This window comes from Capricornis sumatraensis, chromosome 16 (genome assembly GCF_032405125.1).
Source record: "Capricornis sumatraensis isolate serow.1 chromosome 16, serow.2, whole genome shotgun sequence".
Lineage (NCBI taxonomy): Eukaryota > Metazoa > Chordata > Mammalia > Artiodactyla > Bovidae > Capricornis > Capricornis sumatraensis.
This window is the reverse complement of record NC_091084.1, coordinates 51,315,979-51,332,296: the sequence shown is the minus strand read 5'-3', so window position 1 is coordinate 51,332,296 and position 16,318 is coordinate 51,315,979. Positions and strand designations below refer to the sequence as shown.

General features: G+C 42.9%; 2 protein-coding genes across 2 annotated transcripts; both read left to right on the top strand.

The window, feature by feature from the left end:
• Nucleotides 1–7,604: 7,604 nt before the first annotated feature.
• LOC138092193 (olfactory receptor 52I1-like) lies at nt 7,605–8,627 on the top strand. Its single transcript, XM_068988032.1, has one exon. It carries the CDS (start codon nt 7,605–7,607, stop codon nt 8,625–8,627), a length of 1,023 nt encoding a protein of 340 aa, XP_068844133.1.
• A 5,050-nt stretch (nt 8,628–13,677) lies between these two features.
• OR52I2 (olfactory receptor family 52 subfamily I member 2) lies at nt 13,678–14,700 on the top strand. Its single transcript, XM_068988031.1, has one exon. The coding sequence runs from the start codon at nt 13,678–13,680 to the stop codon at nt 14,698–14,700; it is 1,023 nt and encodes a 340-aa protein (XP_068844132.1).
• Nucleotides 14,701–16,318: the final 1,618 nt, after the last annotated feature.

The window sequence follows — 16,318 nt, the reverse complement described above, 5'->3', positions numbered from 1 at the left end:
TAAAAAGGCTCTTGCCACCAATTGTCCATAAGGCACTCAAATAAGAACTGATTGTAATTGATATGTGTACTTCATTCCTAAAGCCAGCATCTTACTTAAGGGGTAAATAGTAAACAACTACCATCAAGATCAGAAATAAGGCAAGAGTGTTCATTGCCTTAGATTGTGTCTGCTCAGAAGCAGATCCTGAGTCGAGAATTTGAAAGGTCAAATATTACAAAAGTAGTCTATTTCCTGCAGAGTGCCACTGAAGATCATCTCAGTTCAGTTCAGTTCATTTCAGTCACTCAGTAGTGTCCAACTCTTTGTGACCCTATGAACTGCAGCACGCCAGGTCTCCCTGTCCATCACCAACTCCTGAAGTCCACCCAAACCCATATCCATTGAGTTGGTGATGCCATCCAACCATCTCATCCTCTGTCGTCCCCTTCTCTTTCTGCCTTCAATCCTTCCCAGCATCAGTGTCTTTTCAGATGAGTCAGCTTTTCGCATCAGGTGGCCCAAGTATTGGAGTTTCAGCTTTAACATCAGTCCTTCCAATGAATATTCAGGACTGATTTCCTTTAGGATAGACTGGATGGATCAGTCCAACTCTCACATCCATACATGACCACTGGAAAAACCATAGCCTTGACTAGACATGGGAGGGCTTTCTAAAAATGGCTGAATCTAGAGGCCTAAAACTTCACTTTAGACCTTTCTCTTACCTTCTTCAGATCCTGCTCTTCTCCTCTTCACTGGTCTGGTTCTTTCTATTTTTGTGTTTAATATGTATTTATTTGGTTGTGTCTGGTCTTAGTTACAGCATGTGGGATCTTTTGTTGCAGTAGACTGACTCTCTAGTTATGGCAGGCAGGCAGGCTCAGTATTTGCTCCAAGGCATGTGGGATCTTAGTTCTCTGGCCAGGGATAAAACCTGTGACCCCTGCATCTCAAGGGAGATTCTTAATCACAGGACCACAAGGGAAATCCCTGGCCTGGTTCTTTCTTCTGCAGAAGGCTCTGTTCATCTGGCTGGCAAGATGGCACAGTTCAGTTCAGTTCAGTCGCTCAGTCATGTCTGACTCTTTGCAGATGGGGAAACAGTGCAAACAGTGTCAGACTTTATTTTGGGGGACTCCAAAATCACTGCAGATGGTGACTGTAGCCATGAAATTAAAAGATGCTTACTCCTTAAAAGAAAAGTTATGACCAACCTAGATAGCATATTTAAAAGCAGAGACATTACTTTACCAACAAAGGTCCATCTAATCAAGGCTATGGTTTTTCAGTGTTCATGTATGGATGTGAGAGTTGGACAGTGAAGAAGGCTGAGTGCTGAAGAATTGAGGCTTTTGAACTGTGGTGTTGGAGAAGACTCTTGAGAGTCCCTTGGACTGGAAAGAGATCCAACCAGTCCATACTGAAGGAGATCAGCCCTGAGATTTCTTTGGAGGGAATGATGCTGAAGCTGAAACTCCAGTACTTTGGCCACCTCATGTGAAGAAGATCATCTAGACAGATAGTATCTCCCAAGAGGAATAGAAGGCAGGTATGCTGAATATGAGAGGTAATTTAGATAGACAGCCTAAAGGCTGTTATTTGCATCGTTCCCTTGTCCATTCTTCTGGATGTAAATATGGTCCCAGGCACATAGGTTTGTAAGTGAACTCTGACATAACCATGTCACAAACAACACTACCTTGAGATCTGCCTCTTAGTTTTTAGTGGAACAGCATTATCAGATCATTCACAGAAGGAAGAGTCTCCTTCCTCAAACATTATCATGCAGTTTGGGGATCCAGAGGTGTGGGATGGTCATGATCAATTAACTTTCCCAAATAATGGGAAAGAAGGGAGGGCTTCACTGGTGACTCAGATGGTAAAGAATCTGCCTGCAATGCAAGAGACCCAGGTTTGATCCCCGGGTCAGGAAGATCCCCTGGAGCAGAGAATGGCAACTCACTCCAGTATCCTTGCCTGGAGAACTCCATGGACAGAGGTATAGTCCATGGGGTCTCAAAGAGTCAGGACCTGACTGACCAAATAACACTTTCACTTTTTCACTTTCAAGGGCAAAAATGGCCATGGTGGTGGCATTAACTCTTTCCTCTTGTAGTAAACGTGAAATTATAGATATGTGGTTATTACTGTATTAGTTATCTTCCCTGTGTAACAAATTAGCCCAAATTAGCAACCTAGACAACAACACTTATTATCTTACAGTTTCTGATTGTCGGTGGGGTGATGGCAAGAAGGTGGTCAGGAATTAGGAGATGGCTTAACTAGGTGCATCTAGCTCAGATTGTCTCACAGGTTGTGATGAAGGTGTTGGCCAGAACAGTAGTCATCTGAAGATTCATTTGAAGGAGGATTTGCTTCCAAGCTCACTCACGTGGCTGGTGACAAGCCTCAGAAGATCCACTTCCAGGCTCACTCAGAGATACAATTTCCTTGCCATGTGGATCTCTCCACAGGGCCACCAATAACATGACTGGCTTACCTCAAAACCTCAGAAAGAGTGACAACAAAACCAAACGGGCAAGTTGGAAGGCATAGTCTACTGGTAATTTAACCTTCAAAGTTGCATTCCACCATTTTCGAAGCTTTCTACTCATTAGAAGTGAATTATTAGGTTGAACCCAGACTCAGGGCTTCCCTGTTGGCTCAGCGGTAAAGAATACATTGCCTTCTCCATAACACACTGCTAGAAGTATTTAAACAGTGAAGCCCAACATAAGCCCCCAGGCAGAATGCAGGAACTGAACAGAGAAGTGGACTTTGAGATATTAAGTATGCTATCGGTGTGAAGAGTTCTTCAAAAAGCAAAATAAATTATGAGTGCTAGAATTTGAATCATGACTCCGGTTTACTATTTTTGTAACCTTCTATATACCCTAATTTAATGTATAAAATATAGATGTAATAATGGTAGCTAAGTTCAGAGGGTTGTGAAAATTGAAAGAGATTTTTGAAAAATGTTTAGCAGGGTGCTTGGAATATAACAGGGTTTCACAAATCTAACTAATCTTGGGCCTTCTGTTTTCCTTTCAGAATGCACTCTCTATTCTAACCCTTTAAGCATCCTCTGAGGATTTGAAGAAACAAAGACTCTTTAACCATTAGGCACCTGTCTCTCCCTGAAATCTGGAACACTCTAGGGACCAGAGCACAGACAAAAGTCTGTCTCTGGAGGAGTTACAGTGTTTGGCTGCTGGGCAGAGGCCAAGGGAAACTGGGGTGTCCAGGGGAAAAGCAGGATGATAGAGAATCTAAACTGGGAAGAGGGCCCCGTTTAGGCCCCTCTTGACCAGGGGAGTCAAGAGACCCCCGTGGGAGGTCTTTGAAAGAGACAGCACTCCTCACTATGCCTCTGTGTTATTCATATTTGATCTTGTGTTGCTTCTCCTGATGGCTCCTGTATAAATCCCCTTTCTTTTGAATGAAAGAAATATGGACCACTATAGGAAGTCAAATAGAGAAAACTCCAGGGATGTGAGTAACTAACCTGGGGACTGGGTGTTGGGCTTGACAAAGTCTCAAAGCCAGGGTCACCCTAGAAAGGAGGATATAAGCCTTCAGTGTGTTAGTCACTCAGTTGTGTTTGACTCTTTGCAAACCCATGGACTGTAGCTCGCCAGGTTCCTCTGTCCATGAGATTCTCTAGGCAATAATATTGGAATGGGTTGCCATTTCCTTCTTTAAGGGATCTTCTTGACACAGGAATAGAACTCAGATCTCCTGCATTGTAGGCGGATTCTTTACGAGAAGACCATGAGCCCTCAACCCAACTAAAAAGGGCTGGTCAGGTCTAGTGGGTACTGCTCATACCAAGATCACATCTGGAAGTGACAGGACAATTAGGGAAGGAAAAGGAACAGGAATACATGACTATTTTGGTTCAAAGCTGAGAGAGGAAGGGGTAAGTCTAACCTTGAGGTGATGGAGAGAAGGTTTTCAGGGACTGGGGGGGTTGAGAGAATAGAAACTGAGAAGTAGGGCTGATAGGGAGCATGTGCTTTTGGTCATAGAGGAGAGGCATTGTTTATCATAAACACAAAGGTTCCATTCGACTGAATTATGCATTACTACTTTTAGCTTTTGATGTTGTTCAGTCACTAAGTCCTGTCCAACTCTTTGCAACCCCATGAACTCTAACCTGCCCAGCTTCTCTGTTCATGGGATTTCCCAGGCAAGAATAGTGGAATGGATTGCCATTTCCTTCTCCTGGGGATCTTCCTGGACCAGGGATTGATCAAAGACTCTGCTCCTGCATTGGCAGGTGGATTCCTTACCACTGAGCCACCACAGAAGCATGCTTTTACCTTTAAGACAATTTTAATTTGAATTACTTCCCATCCTTTAAATAGGAATAAAAAAATCTTCATATACCCTATGATTTAGTTAAGTGACTTGTTTTAGTTTTTCTCTATCAATTGACTTTCCAGACCTTCCTGTGAATGTCTCTGCAAGGTTGAAGGCAGAGACAGGTTCTGGGCTGGAAATGTCTTAGGAGAGATTGGCTAGACCCTTCTGAAGAACAGTGTACTTCAATAACCAGAAAGCAATTGTGTCTGTATATTGATCTGGGTAGTGGCCATGAGGATGTGTTTATGTGCTGACTTTATAAAACTTTATCAACTACACATCTTCTGTGCATTTTACAGTATGTATATCACATGCTGTGTGCTCAGTAAGTAGCTCAGTTGTGTCTGACTCTTTCAGACCCCATGCACTATAACCCACTGGGCTCCTCTGTCCATGGGAATTTTCTGGGCAAGAATACTGGAGTGAGTTGCCATTTCCTATCCAGGGGATCTTCCCGACCCAGGGATTGAACCCACATCTCTTGCATCTCCTGCATTGGCAGGCAGATTCCTTACCATTGTGCCACCTGGGAAGCCCATGTATATCATACTTCAAAAACGTAATCAAAAATATTAGAGACCAAGCAGTGATGTTAAGTGTTTGGATAGGTCAAGTAAAATAAAGACTGAAAAGAAAACACTGGATTGGCAACATGTCCTTGATGGAGATGATTGTTGAACTTAGCAAGAAAATTTTCAGGAGCAGTAGATTGAAGAGTAAAAAAAAGGCCAACCAAACCAATTATCCTGTCATTTGAAAGGACTAATGATGTGTGTAAACATCTAGCAGTGCTAATCGAGAAGGAAAAGGAATGAGGGGAGAAAATCTCTCAAAAAATGAAAGGTATGACTATAATTTGCCAGGGTGAGAGAGAGGAAAGATGGGCAAGCATTAGTTCAGACTGTCCACAGAAGAAAGGAAGATTTATACAGAGCAGAGATGCAGAGAGGAAGACCTTGGATGAGAGGCGAGTTAAGGGAGGAAGAATTCTGGTTCCTCAAACTCTTTCTTTGACTATTTGAGGAATGATGCTCAGCCTTGAGTTTGTAGCATCCAGGAAACATACAGAAATCTTAAGGATATCCTGAAAAACTTTTTTTTTTTAAACTCTGCATTATTTTTCTACTTCAGAAAGCTTTCCCTTCTCCTCTCATGATCTATCACTGAAGATGTTTCAGTGGCTAGACACCGCAAGGTTCTCTGATCGTGAAACATACCATTACATCACTCATTCTGTTTCATTATAAGGCATTTCTTATGTTCAGGGTTTTAGTTTGTCTGTTTAAACAAACACTACAGTTTGCAATCATATATATCCCAGAAATATGGCTTTTTAGAAAACTTCAGAGGACTCTCATCAAGGCTGCTGTTGGCACCTCAGTGTGGAATCAGTTAGTGGTAGACACTTTAGGGGATAAATGGAAGGGTAACATATATTTACGTGTTACCTGGTTGGACTTGAGAACCAGGTAAACGTTTGTCTAATGAAATATAATTTTAGTTGCTCTGTCATGTCTGAACCTTTATGACCCCATGGACTGTAGCCTGCCAGGTTCCTCTGTCTATGAGATTTACCCCTTCTCTAGGAGATCTTCCTGACCCAGGGATCAAACCTGGGTCTCCTGCTTTGCAGGTGGATTCTTTACTGTCTAAGCCATGAGGGAAGCCCAATGTTCGTTTAGTGCTTGGCTAAAAAAGAAAATGGTACAGTAGCTGATCGGATTCTGAAACCAGTACTCCATCAGTCTTATCTACTTAAATCTTTAGGGAAAAGCCAGTCTGATGAGAAATCCAAGAAGGGTCAAGAATACAAAATCATTGCAGATAGTGACTGCAGCTATGAAATTAAGACATGTGCTTCTTGGAAGAAAAGCTATGACAAACCTAGACAGCATATTAAAAAGCAGAGACATTGCTTTGCCAACAAAGGTCCATATAGTCAAAGGTATGGTTTTTCCAATAGTCACGTATGGATGTGAGAGCTGGACCATAAAGTAGGTTGAGTGCTGAAGAATTGATGCTTTTGAACTGTGGTTCTGGAGAAGACTCTTGAGAGTCTCTTGGACTTTAAGCAGGTCAAACCTGTCAACCCTAAAGGAAATCAACCCTGAATATTCATTGGAAGGACTGATGCTAAAGTTGAAGCTCCAATACTTTGGCTACCTGATGTGAAGAGCTGACTCATTAGAAAAGACCCCGATGCTGGGAAAGATATAAAGCAGGAGGAGAAGGAGATGACAGAGGACAAGATGGTTGGATGGAATCACTGACTCAATGGACATGAGTTTGAGCAAGCTCCAGGAGTTGGTGATGGACAGGGAGGCCTGGTGTGCTGCAGTCCATGGGGTTGCAAACAGTCGGACATGACTGAGCGACTGAACAACAACAAGTGAAGACAGTGTCCAGGGATATGGAAAGTTCTCAGCCTATATGCCCCTGACTGAGGGGAGGGATAGGAGGTGAATGATAACAATAGGCTAGTGTTCAGGGTTAGCAAATAACCACACTTCATATGAGATTGCCTGGAAAGAGTCCTTGGGTTATAAATGACTATTGTAAAGTAAACACACTCACACAATTGGTGCGGTAAACCACTAGCTTAATGTCTTGAGAAATGCAAATATTAGGGCACTGAGAGGTTGAGGAAGGAAAAGATACAAAATGTTACTTGTTCCATCTTAAGAAGTTTCACACAACAATTATTAAATATTATCAACTGAACATACAAAAGTAAAACAAAAAACCTTTCTTTTGTTTCTGTTTCATCCATCCATTCATTCAAATGTTTCTATAATGAGTACATGTATCTACTTTTAATGGATGTGTACACCACAGCTGTGGCTCACACTCTTGGCATAGGGATAAGGTCATGAGCAAGACACACATAACTGAATATAAGAAAATCACAGGTAGAGTACTTAAAAGGTCAATTTAGGTCCCTCTGAGGTCAGCATGGATGAGTCCCTCTATGTAATTTAGGTTTGGCATGGGATGGGTCAGGAAGTAGAGAAGACTTCCCAAAGGATGTAACTCAAGATCTTTGAATAATGATAGACATTAGTAAGGCAACGAATACTGAGAATGATGGAAGGTAGAGCAGGAAAACTTTGTCACATGTCAGTTCCTTAAATCTGTGGCCCACTGAGTTGAGAATAACATCAGGCTCTTTTAACACCAGAGCTGGGAACACATCTTACAGGATTGTATCCTTTTCTTACCTAATTTTATACATTAACAGGAAAGCAGTCTCATCTGTGATGCTGGGGTCACCCTACAACCATACAACAGAAGCCCCTGCCACCTTCATCCTGGTGGGTATCCCAGGTTTGCAGTCCTCACATCTTTGGCTGGCTCTCTCACTGAGCACCATGTATACCACAGCCCTGTTAGGAAACACCCTCATAGTGACCGTCATCTGGGTGGATTCCACTCTACAGGAGCCCATGTACTGCTTGCTGTGTGTTCTGGCTGCCGTGGACATGGTTATGGCCTCCTCGGTGGTGCCCAAGATGGTGAGCATCTTCTCCTCAGGAGACAACACCATCAGCTTTAATGCTTGTTTCACTCAGATGTATTTTGTCCATGCAGCCACAGCTGTGGAGACGGGGCTGCTGCTGGCTATGGCTTTTGACTGCTATGTGGCCATCTGTGAGCCCCTGCACTATAAGAGAATTCTCACACCTCGAGTGATACTGGGAATGAGTGTGACTGTCATCATCAGAGCTATTATGTCGATGACTCCACTGAGCTGGATGGTGAGTCATCTGCCCTTCAGTGGCTCCAACGTGGTTCTCCATTCCTACTGTGAGCACATGGCTGTGGCCAAGTTGGCTTGTGCCAACCCCAGGCCCAGTAGTCTTTATAGCCTGATTGTTTCCTCCATTATTGTGGGTTCTGATGTGGCCTTTATTGCTGCCTCCTATATCCTGATTCTCCAGACAGTATTCAGTTTGTCCTCAAAGAATGCTCAGTTAAAAGCATTAAGTACATGTGGCTCCCATGTGGGGATTATTGCTCTGTACTACCTTCCTGGGATGGCATCCATCTATGTGGCCTGGCTGGGGGAGGACATAGTGCCTTTGTGCACCCAAGTGCTATTAGCTGACTTCTATCTGATCATCCCACCATCTTTGAACCCCATCATCTATGGCCTAAGGATGAAGCAAATACGGACGCGAACCTGGGGCCTGCTGATTCACTGCCTCTTTAACCACTCCAACTTGGGTTCAGGCACTCAGGCCCTTGAGCAAACCAGACAACTTCAAAGATGCCCTAGCTAACCTGGACAGTTTGGTTCACCTGACACCATACAAGGTCTAAGTAAAGAAGCTGTGAAGTTTAACTTTACCTAACTATTCAGTTTTAGCAAGGATGTCAATGAAATGATTTATTTTCTGATGAATATAATGGTTTGAATAAACTAGTATTTGAATCAGAGGTAAGTCTGAGCAGAGAATATAGATTTGGATTTTTTCTTCCTTAGATTCTGACCTACATTTCCAATTTAATATCCTACCAGACCCTCTGCAGAAGAAACCAACTATTGGGTGCAATGTCTGGTTGATTTTCTCAAAACTGTTCTCCTTATATGATTATATGGAAGCAACTGTTAATATATAGTACACTGACCTCTGGGCTATTGATGAATCCACTCAACTTGGATCATGTGCTCATACCTGGAACGGAGTCTGTCTCCAGTCAAAATGGATTCCAGCTTATCTGAGAAGATGTAAACTTGGAATCACTGATGGTGGACATTTTCTAACACATGTACTTGGAAAGTGAAATCTGTTCATGAAATTGGTTCTTTGGTTCCAATTCATTTTGAACACACAAGTACATCCCTGTTATTATGTACTATAAGATGTACCTCTATTCCCTATGTACCTAGTATTGTACAGGAAGTTGGAATGCTGTCCTAATCACCAGCTTTTTGTTTGTAAACAATGGAAGCTAAGGCAATGTGAGTTTGCTTTTATTTTCTCCTTTCAAAAGTTTTAATTTCTATAGTCAGTATATGTTAAAGAGAAAGGGATTTCATATGTAAGAGATACATATATTGGACTCTGGTGTATTGGAAAGTCTTAATAAAATATAGTTTCCAAATAAGAGTTGATGGCAAGTTACTGTATCTGTGTCTTAATGTTTCCTTTGTACTGATGGGGAAACAAGGCTAATTATAAAATGCATTGAAGATTAAATTTCAAAATGAGCACATAAAACAATGCCTTGTATACATGCTGTGCATACTTTAAAATATACCCAATAATTTGTAATTTCATAATTTTAAGGGCTAGTCATAGGTACTGTTGATATTGTAAACCTGAGTAGATAAGCATGTACAAAGTAACTGTTCCAAAGAGATCTGATGTTCAACCACCTAGCAGCCATCAGTTCAGTTCAGTTCAGTTCATTTCAGTCGCTCAGTCGTGTCTGACTCTTTGCGACCCCATGAATTGCAGCATGCCAGGCCTCCCTGTCCATCACCAACTCCCGGAGTTCACTCAGACTCACGTCCATTGAATCAGTGATGCCATCCTCTATCGTCCCCTTTTCCTCCTGCCCCCAATCCCTCCCAGCATCAGAGTCTTTTCCAATGAGTCAACTCTTCGCATGAAGTGGCCAAAGTACTGGAGTTTCAGCTTTAGCATCATTCCTTCCAAAGAAATCCCAGGGTTGATCTCCTTCAGAGTGGACTGGTTGGATCTCCTTGCAGTCCAAGGGACTCTCAAGAGTCTTCTCCAACACCACACTTCAAAAGCATCAATTCTTCGGCGCTCAGCCTTCTTCACTGTCCAACTCTCACATCCATACATGACTACTGTAAAAACCATAGCCTTGCTAGATGGACCTTAGTCGGCAAAGTAATGTCTCTGCTTTTGAATATGCTATCTAGGTCAATCATAACTTTTCTTCCAAAGAGTAAGCATCTTTTAATTACAACCTAGCAGCCATAGATTTTCCTAATATTGCTATTATTTACTTGCTTAGAATGAATTCTATTTCTGAAAATCAAACAAGTAGGAATCAATCTCTAAAAATCAGATAAACTTATTTTGGGCCTTGTTTTCTTTTCAGAATACATGTTATATTCTTCTATTAGTTATCCTCTGAGGACATGAAACAAACTCTCTTCCACTAAGCACCTGTCTCTCCCTGCAATCTGGAAAGCTCCCTTGGGCCAGAGAACAGGGAAAAATCATTCACTGGAGGAGTTATAGTGTTTGTCTGCTGGGGAGAGGTCAAGGGAAGCTGAGGTGTCCGAGGGAAAAGCAGGGTGACAGAGAATCTGAAGGGAAAGAGGGCTCCCAATGGGAGGGCTCTGAAAGTGGCAACACTCCTCGTCGTGCCTCCAAGTTGTTCAGGTTTGATCTTGTGTTGCTCTTTCTGAAGGGTCCTGTAAAAATCCCCCTTCTTTTGGGTGAAAGAACCAGAGGAAGTCAAATAGAGAAAACTCCAGAGATATGAGTAACTAACCTGGGGACTGGGTGTTGGGCTTGATGAAGTCTCAAAGCCAGGGTCACCCTAGAAAGGAGGATATAAGCAACTCCACTACAAAGGGCTGGCCAGGTCTCATGGGTACTGCTGATACCAAGATCACATTCTGGAAATCATGGGGCAACTGGGGAGATAAAAGGAACAGGATATACATGATTATTTTGGTTCAAAGCTGAGAGAGAAAGGGGTGAGTCTAACCTGGATTGAAGGAGAGAGGATTTTCAGGGACTAACAGGGGTTGAGAGAATAGAAACTGAGCAGTAAGTCTGATTGGGAGCATGTGCTTTTGGTCATAGAGGGGAGGCATTGATTTATCATGAACACAAAGGCTCCATTTGACTGAATTATGGATTACTATTTTACCTTTAAGATAATTTTCATTTGAATTATTTCCCATCCTTTAAATAGAAATAAAATTTCCTGACATATCCTATGATTTTTTATTGAATTAAGTGTCTTGTCTAAGCTTTTCTTTAGTATTGGCTCTCCAGCTATTCCAGCGAATGTCTCTTCAGGGTTGAATGCAGAGGCAGATTGTGGTCTGGAAATGTTTTAGGAGAGCTTGGCCAGAGCTTTCTGAAGAACAGTGCACTTCAAGAACCAGGAAGCAATTGTATTTCTTGATCTTGGTAGTTAGTGGCCATGAGGGTGTGTTCATGTTCTCACAGATAAGACTGTCTATTTTACCATATGGATGCTATATTTCAATCAAAAGTTAACCAAAAAATAAGAAGCAGGCAACAGTGTTAATATTCTGGATAGGTCAAGTAAAATAAAGACTGAAAACACTGGAATGGCAACATGTCAGTGATGGAGGTAATTGTTGGTCTTAGCAAATTTTTTTCAGTAGCGGCAGACTGAAGAGTAAGGTAGTAAGTAATACACATAAACAGACCCACCAAACCAAATGTTCTGCCAATGGACCAGACCATTAATACATGTAAATCTCCAGCACTGCTAAGCAAGAAGAAAAAGGAATGAGGGACTAAAACCTCATAGAAATGAAAAGTATGACCTGTGACAACTTGCCAAGGCTCGAGAGGAGGGATGGGCAGGCACTAGATGAGACTTCTCTCAGATGAAAGGTAGATTTATACTAGGGGATCCAGAGAGGAAGATCGTGGATCAGAGGTAAATAGCAGGAGGAGCCATTCTGATTCCTCAGATTCTCTTCAACTCTTTAAGGAAAGATGCTCAGTCTTGGCTTTATGGCATCCAGGAAACACATAGCAGTCTTAATGGTATCCTGAATAATTTTCTTTTCATGCTACACTATTATTCTACTTTAAAAAGCTTTCCTTTATCTTCTCATGATCTTCTCACTGAAGATGTCTCCCCCAGTGGTTATGTGCAGTTAGGTTCTCTGACTATAAAACAGAGCTCATTAGTTTATTCAGTCTGTTCCATTATAAGGCATTTTGTATGTTTAGGGTGTTGTTTTTTTGTTTCAATAAAGACCATAGTTTTCAATTATATCCCATAAGTTTGATTTTTCAGAAAACTTCTGAGGACTCTCATAAAGGTTTCTGTTGGTACCTGGGTGTGGAGTCAATTAGTGGTAGGCTCTGGGTAAAGCATCTGCCTGTGATGCGGAAGAGCCAGGTTTGATCCCTGGGTTGGGAAGATCCCCTGGAGAAGGAAATGGCAACACACTCCAGTATTCTTACCTGGAGAATCCCATGGACAGAGGAGCCTGGAGGCCAACAGTCCACAGGTTGCAAAGAGTTGGACATGACTGAGCGACTACACTTACTTACTTACTCCAGGGGGTAACTGGAAGGGACAAATGTGTGTTGCCTGATTAGCACTGAGAACCAGGTAACTGTTAGTTTAGTGCTCTGACTAGTGCCATTGATGGGATTCTGAAGTCAGTTCTCCCACAGTCTTACCTACTCAGCTTTTTAGGGAGGAGCCAGAAGTGATGAGAAATCCAAGAATGATCAAGTGAAGACAATGTCCAAGGATCTGGAAAGTTCTTAGCCTTTTAGCCCCTGACTGAAGGAAGGGACAAGGGGTGATAACTAACGACTGGCTAGTCTGGAGGCTTGGCAAATAAGCATTCTTTGTTTAAGGTTGCCAGGACACCTGGGAAAGAGTTCTTGGGCTTTATTTGAGTACCGTAAAGTCAACATAGTCACACAATCAGTGTTGCGACCCACTAGCCTGAGGCTCTGAGAGATGTAGTATTAGGGTAGTGGGAGTTTCAGGAAGGAGAAGATGAAAAACCTTACATGTTAAATCTACAAAGTTCATTGTTTCATTCAACAACGATTATATATTAGGAACCGAACATTCAGAACTAAAAGAAACATTCTTTCCTCTGATTTTTCATTCATTCAACATTTTGCTATTATGAGCACACATATCCTCTCTTAATGGACTTTTGCACAACACATCTGGGTCACACACTTGGTATAATTTATAAGGCCATGGACAAGACACACATGATTGAATACAATAAAGTCACAGGTTTGGTACTGGAATGATCAGTTTAGGTCCCTCAGAGGTAAGCATAGATGAGAGCCCATAAAAGCTTTGAAGCTACCTAATTTAGTTTTGTCATGAGATGGGGCAGAAAGTAGAGAGGACTTCCCAAAGGAGGTAACTCATGGTCTTTGAACAATGATAGAAATTCGTAAGGCAAAGAATACTGAGAGTGATGGAAGGTGGAGCAGGAAAACTTTGTCACATGTCAGTTCCTTAAACCTGTGGCCCACTGAGTTGAGAATAATATCAGGCTCTTTTAACACCAGAGCTGGGAACACATCTTACAGGATTGTATCCTTTTCTTACCTAATTTTATACATTAACAGGAAAGCAGTCTCATCTGTGATGCTGGGGTCACCCTACAACCATACAACAGAAGTCCCTGCCACCTTCATCCTGGTGGGTATCCCAGGTTTGCAGTCCTCACATCTTTGGCTGGCTCTCTCACTGAGCACCATGTATATCACAGCCCTGTTAGGAAACACCCTCATAGTGACCGTCATCTGGGTGGATTCCACTCTACAGGAGCCCATGTACTGCTTGCTGTGTGTTCTGGCTGCCGTGGACATGGTTATGGCCTCCTCGGTGGTGCCCAAGATGGTGAGCATCTTCTCCTCAGGAGACAACACCATCAGCTTTAATGCTTGTTTCACTCAGATGTATTTTGTCCATGCAGCCACAGCTGTGGAGACGGGGCTGCTGCTGGCCATGGCTTTTGACCGCTATGTGGCCATCTGTGAGCCCCTGCACTATAAGAGAATTCTCACACCTCGAGTGATGCTGGAAATGAGTGTGACCATCACCATCAGAGCGACTGTATTCATGACTCCACTGAGCTGGATGGTGAGTCATCTGCCCTTCTGTGGCTCCAACGTGGTTCTCCATTCCTACTGTGAGCACATGGCTGTGGCCAAGATGGCTTGTGCCGACCCCAGGCCCAGTAGTCTCTATAGTCTGATTGGTTCCTCCATTATTGTGGGTTCTGATGTGGCCTTTATTGCTGCCTCCTATATCCTGATTCTCCAGACAGTATTCAGTTTGTCCTCAAAGAATGCTCAGTTAAAAGCATTAAGTACATGTGGCTCCCATGTATGTGTTATGGCTCTGTACTACCTGCCTGGGATGGCATCCATCTATGTGGCCTGGCTGGGGGAGGACATAGTGCCTTTGTGCACCCAAGTGCTATTAGCCGACTTCTATCTGATCATCCCACCATCTTTGAACCCCATCATCTATGGCCTAAGGATGAAGCAAATACGGACGCGAACCTGGGGCCTGCTGATTCACTGCCTCTTTAACCACTCCAACTTGGGTTCAGGCACTCAGGCCCTTGAGCAAACCAGACAACTTCAAAGATGCCCTAGCTAACCTGGACAGTTTGGTTCATCTGACGCCATTCAGTTCAGTTCAGTTCAGTCACTCAGTCATGTCTGATTCTTTGTGACCCCGTGAATTGCAGCACGCCAGGCCTCCCTGTCCATCACCAACTCCCGGAGTTCACTCAGACTCATGTCCATCGAGTCAGTGATGCCATCCAGCCATCTCATCCTCAGTCGTCCCCTTCTCCTCCTGCCCCCAATCCCTCCCAGCATCAGGGTCTTTTCCAATGAGTCAACTCTTCGCATGAGGTGCCCAAAGTACTGGAGTTTCAGCTTTAGCATCATTCTTCCAAAGAAATCCCAGGGCTGATCTCCTTCAGAATGGACTGGTTGGATCTCCTTGCAGTCCAAGGGACTCTCAAGAGTCTTCTCCAACACCACAGTTCAAAAGCATCAATTCTGCGGTGCTCAGCCTTCTTCACAGTCCAACTCTCACATCCATACGTGACCACAGGAAAAACCAGAGCCTTGACCAGATGGACTTTAGTCGGCAAAGTAATGTCTCTGCTTTTGAATATGCTATCTATATTGGTCATAACTTTCCTCCCAAGGAGTAAGCATCTTTTAATTTCATGGCTGCAGTCACCATCTGCAGTGATTTTGGAGCCCCCAAAATAAAGTCTGACACTGTTTCCACTGTTTCCCCATCGATTTCCCATGAAGTGATGGGACCGGATGCCATGATCTTCTTTTTCTGAATGTTGAGCTTTAAGCCAACTTTTTCACTCTCCTCTTTCACTTTCATCAAGAGGCTTTTTAGTTCTTCTTCACTTTCTGCCATAAGGGTGGTGTCATCTGCATATCTGAGGTGATTGATATTTCTCCCGGCAATCTTGATTCCAGCTTGTGTTTCTTCCAGTCCAGCGTTTCTCATGATGTACTCTGCATAGAAGTTAAATAAGCAGGGTGACAATATACAGCCTTGACGCACTCCGTTTCCTATTTGGAACCAGTCTGTTGTTCCATGTCCAGTTCTAACTGTTGCTTCCTGACCTGTATACAGATTTTGGAAGAGGCAGGTCAGGTGGTCTGGTATTCCCATCTCTTTCAGAATTTTCCACCGTTTATTGTGATCCACAGAGTCAAAGACTTTGGCATAGTCAATAAAGCAGAGATAGATGTTTTTCTGGAACTCTCTTGCTTTTTCCATGATCCAGCAGATGTTGGCAATTTGATCTCTGGTTCCTCTGCCTTCCAAAACCAACTGAACATCATGAAGTTCACAGTTCATGTATTGCTGAAGCCTGGCTTGGAGAATTTTGAGCATTACTTTATTAGCGTGTGAGATAAGTGCAATTGTGTGGTAGTTTGAGCATTCTTTGGCATTGCCTTTCTATGGGATTTGAATGAAAACTGACCTTTTCCAGTCCTGTGGGCACTGCTGAGTTTTCCAAATTTGCTGGCATATTGAGTGTAGCACTTTCACAGCATGATCTTTCAGGATTTGAAATAGCTCAAGTGGAATTCCATCACCTCCACTAGCTTTGTTGGTAGTGATGCTTTCTAAGACCCACTTGACTTCACATTCCAGGATGTCAGGCTCTAGATGAGTGAGCACACCATCGTGATTATCTGAGTCATGAAGATCTTTTTTGTACAGTACTTCT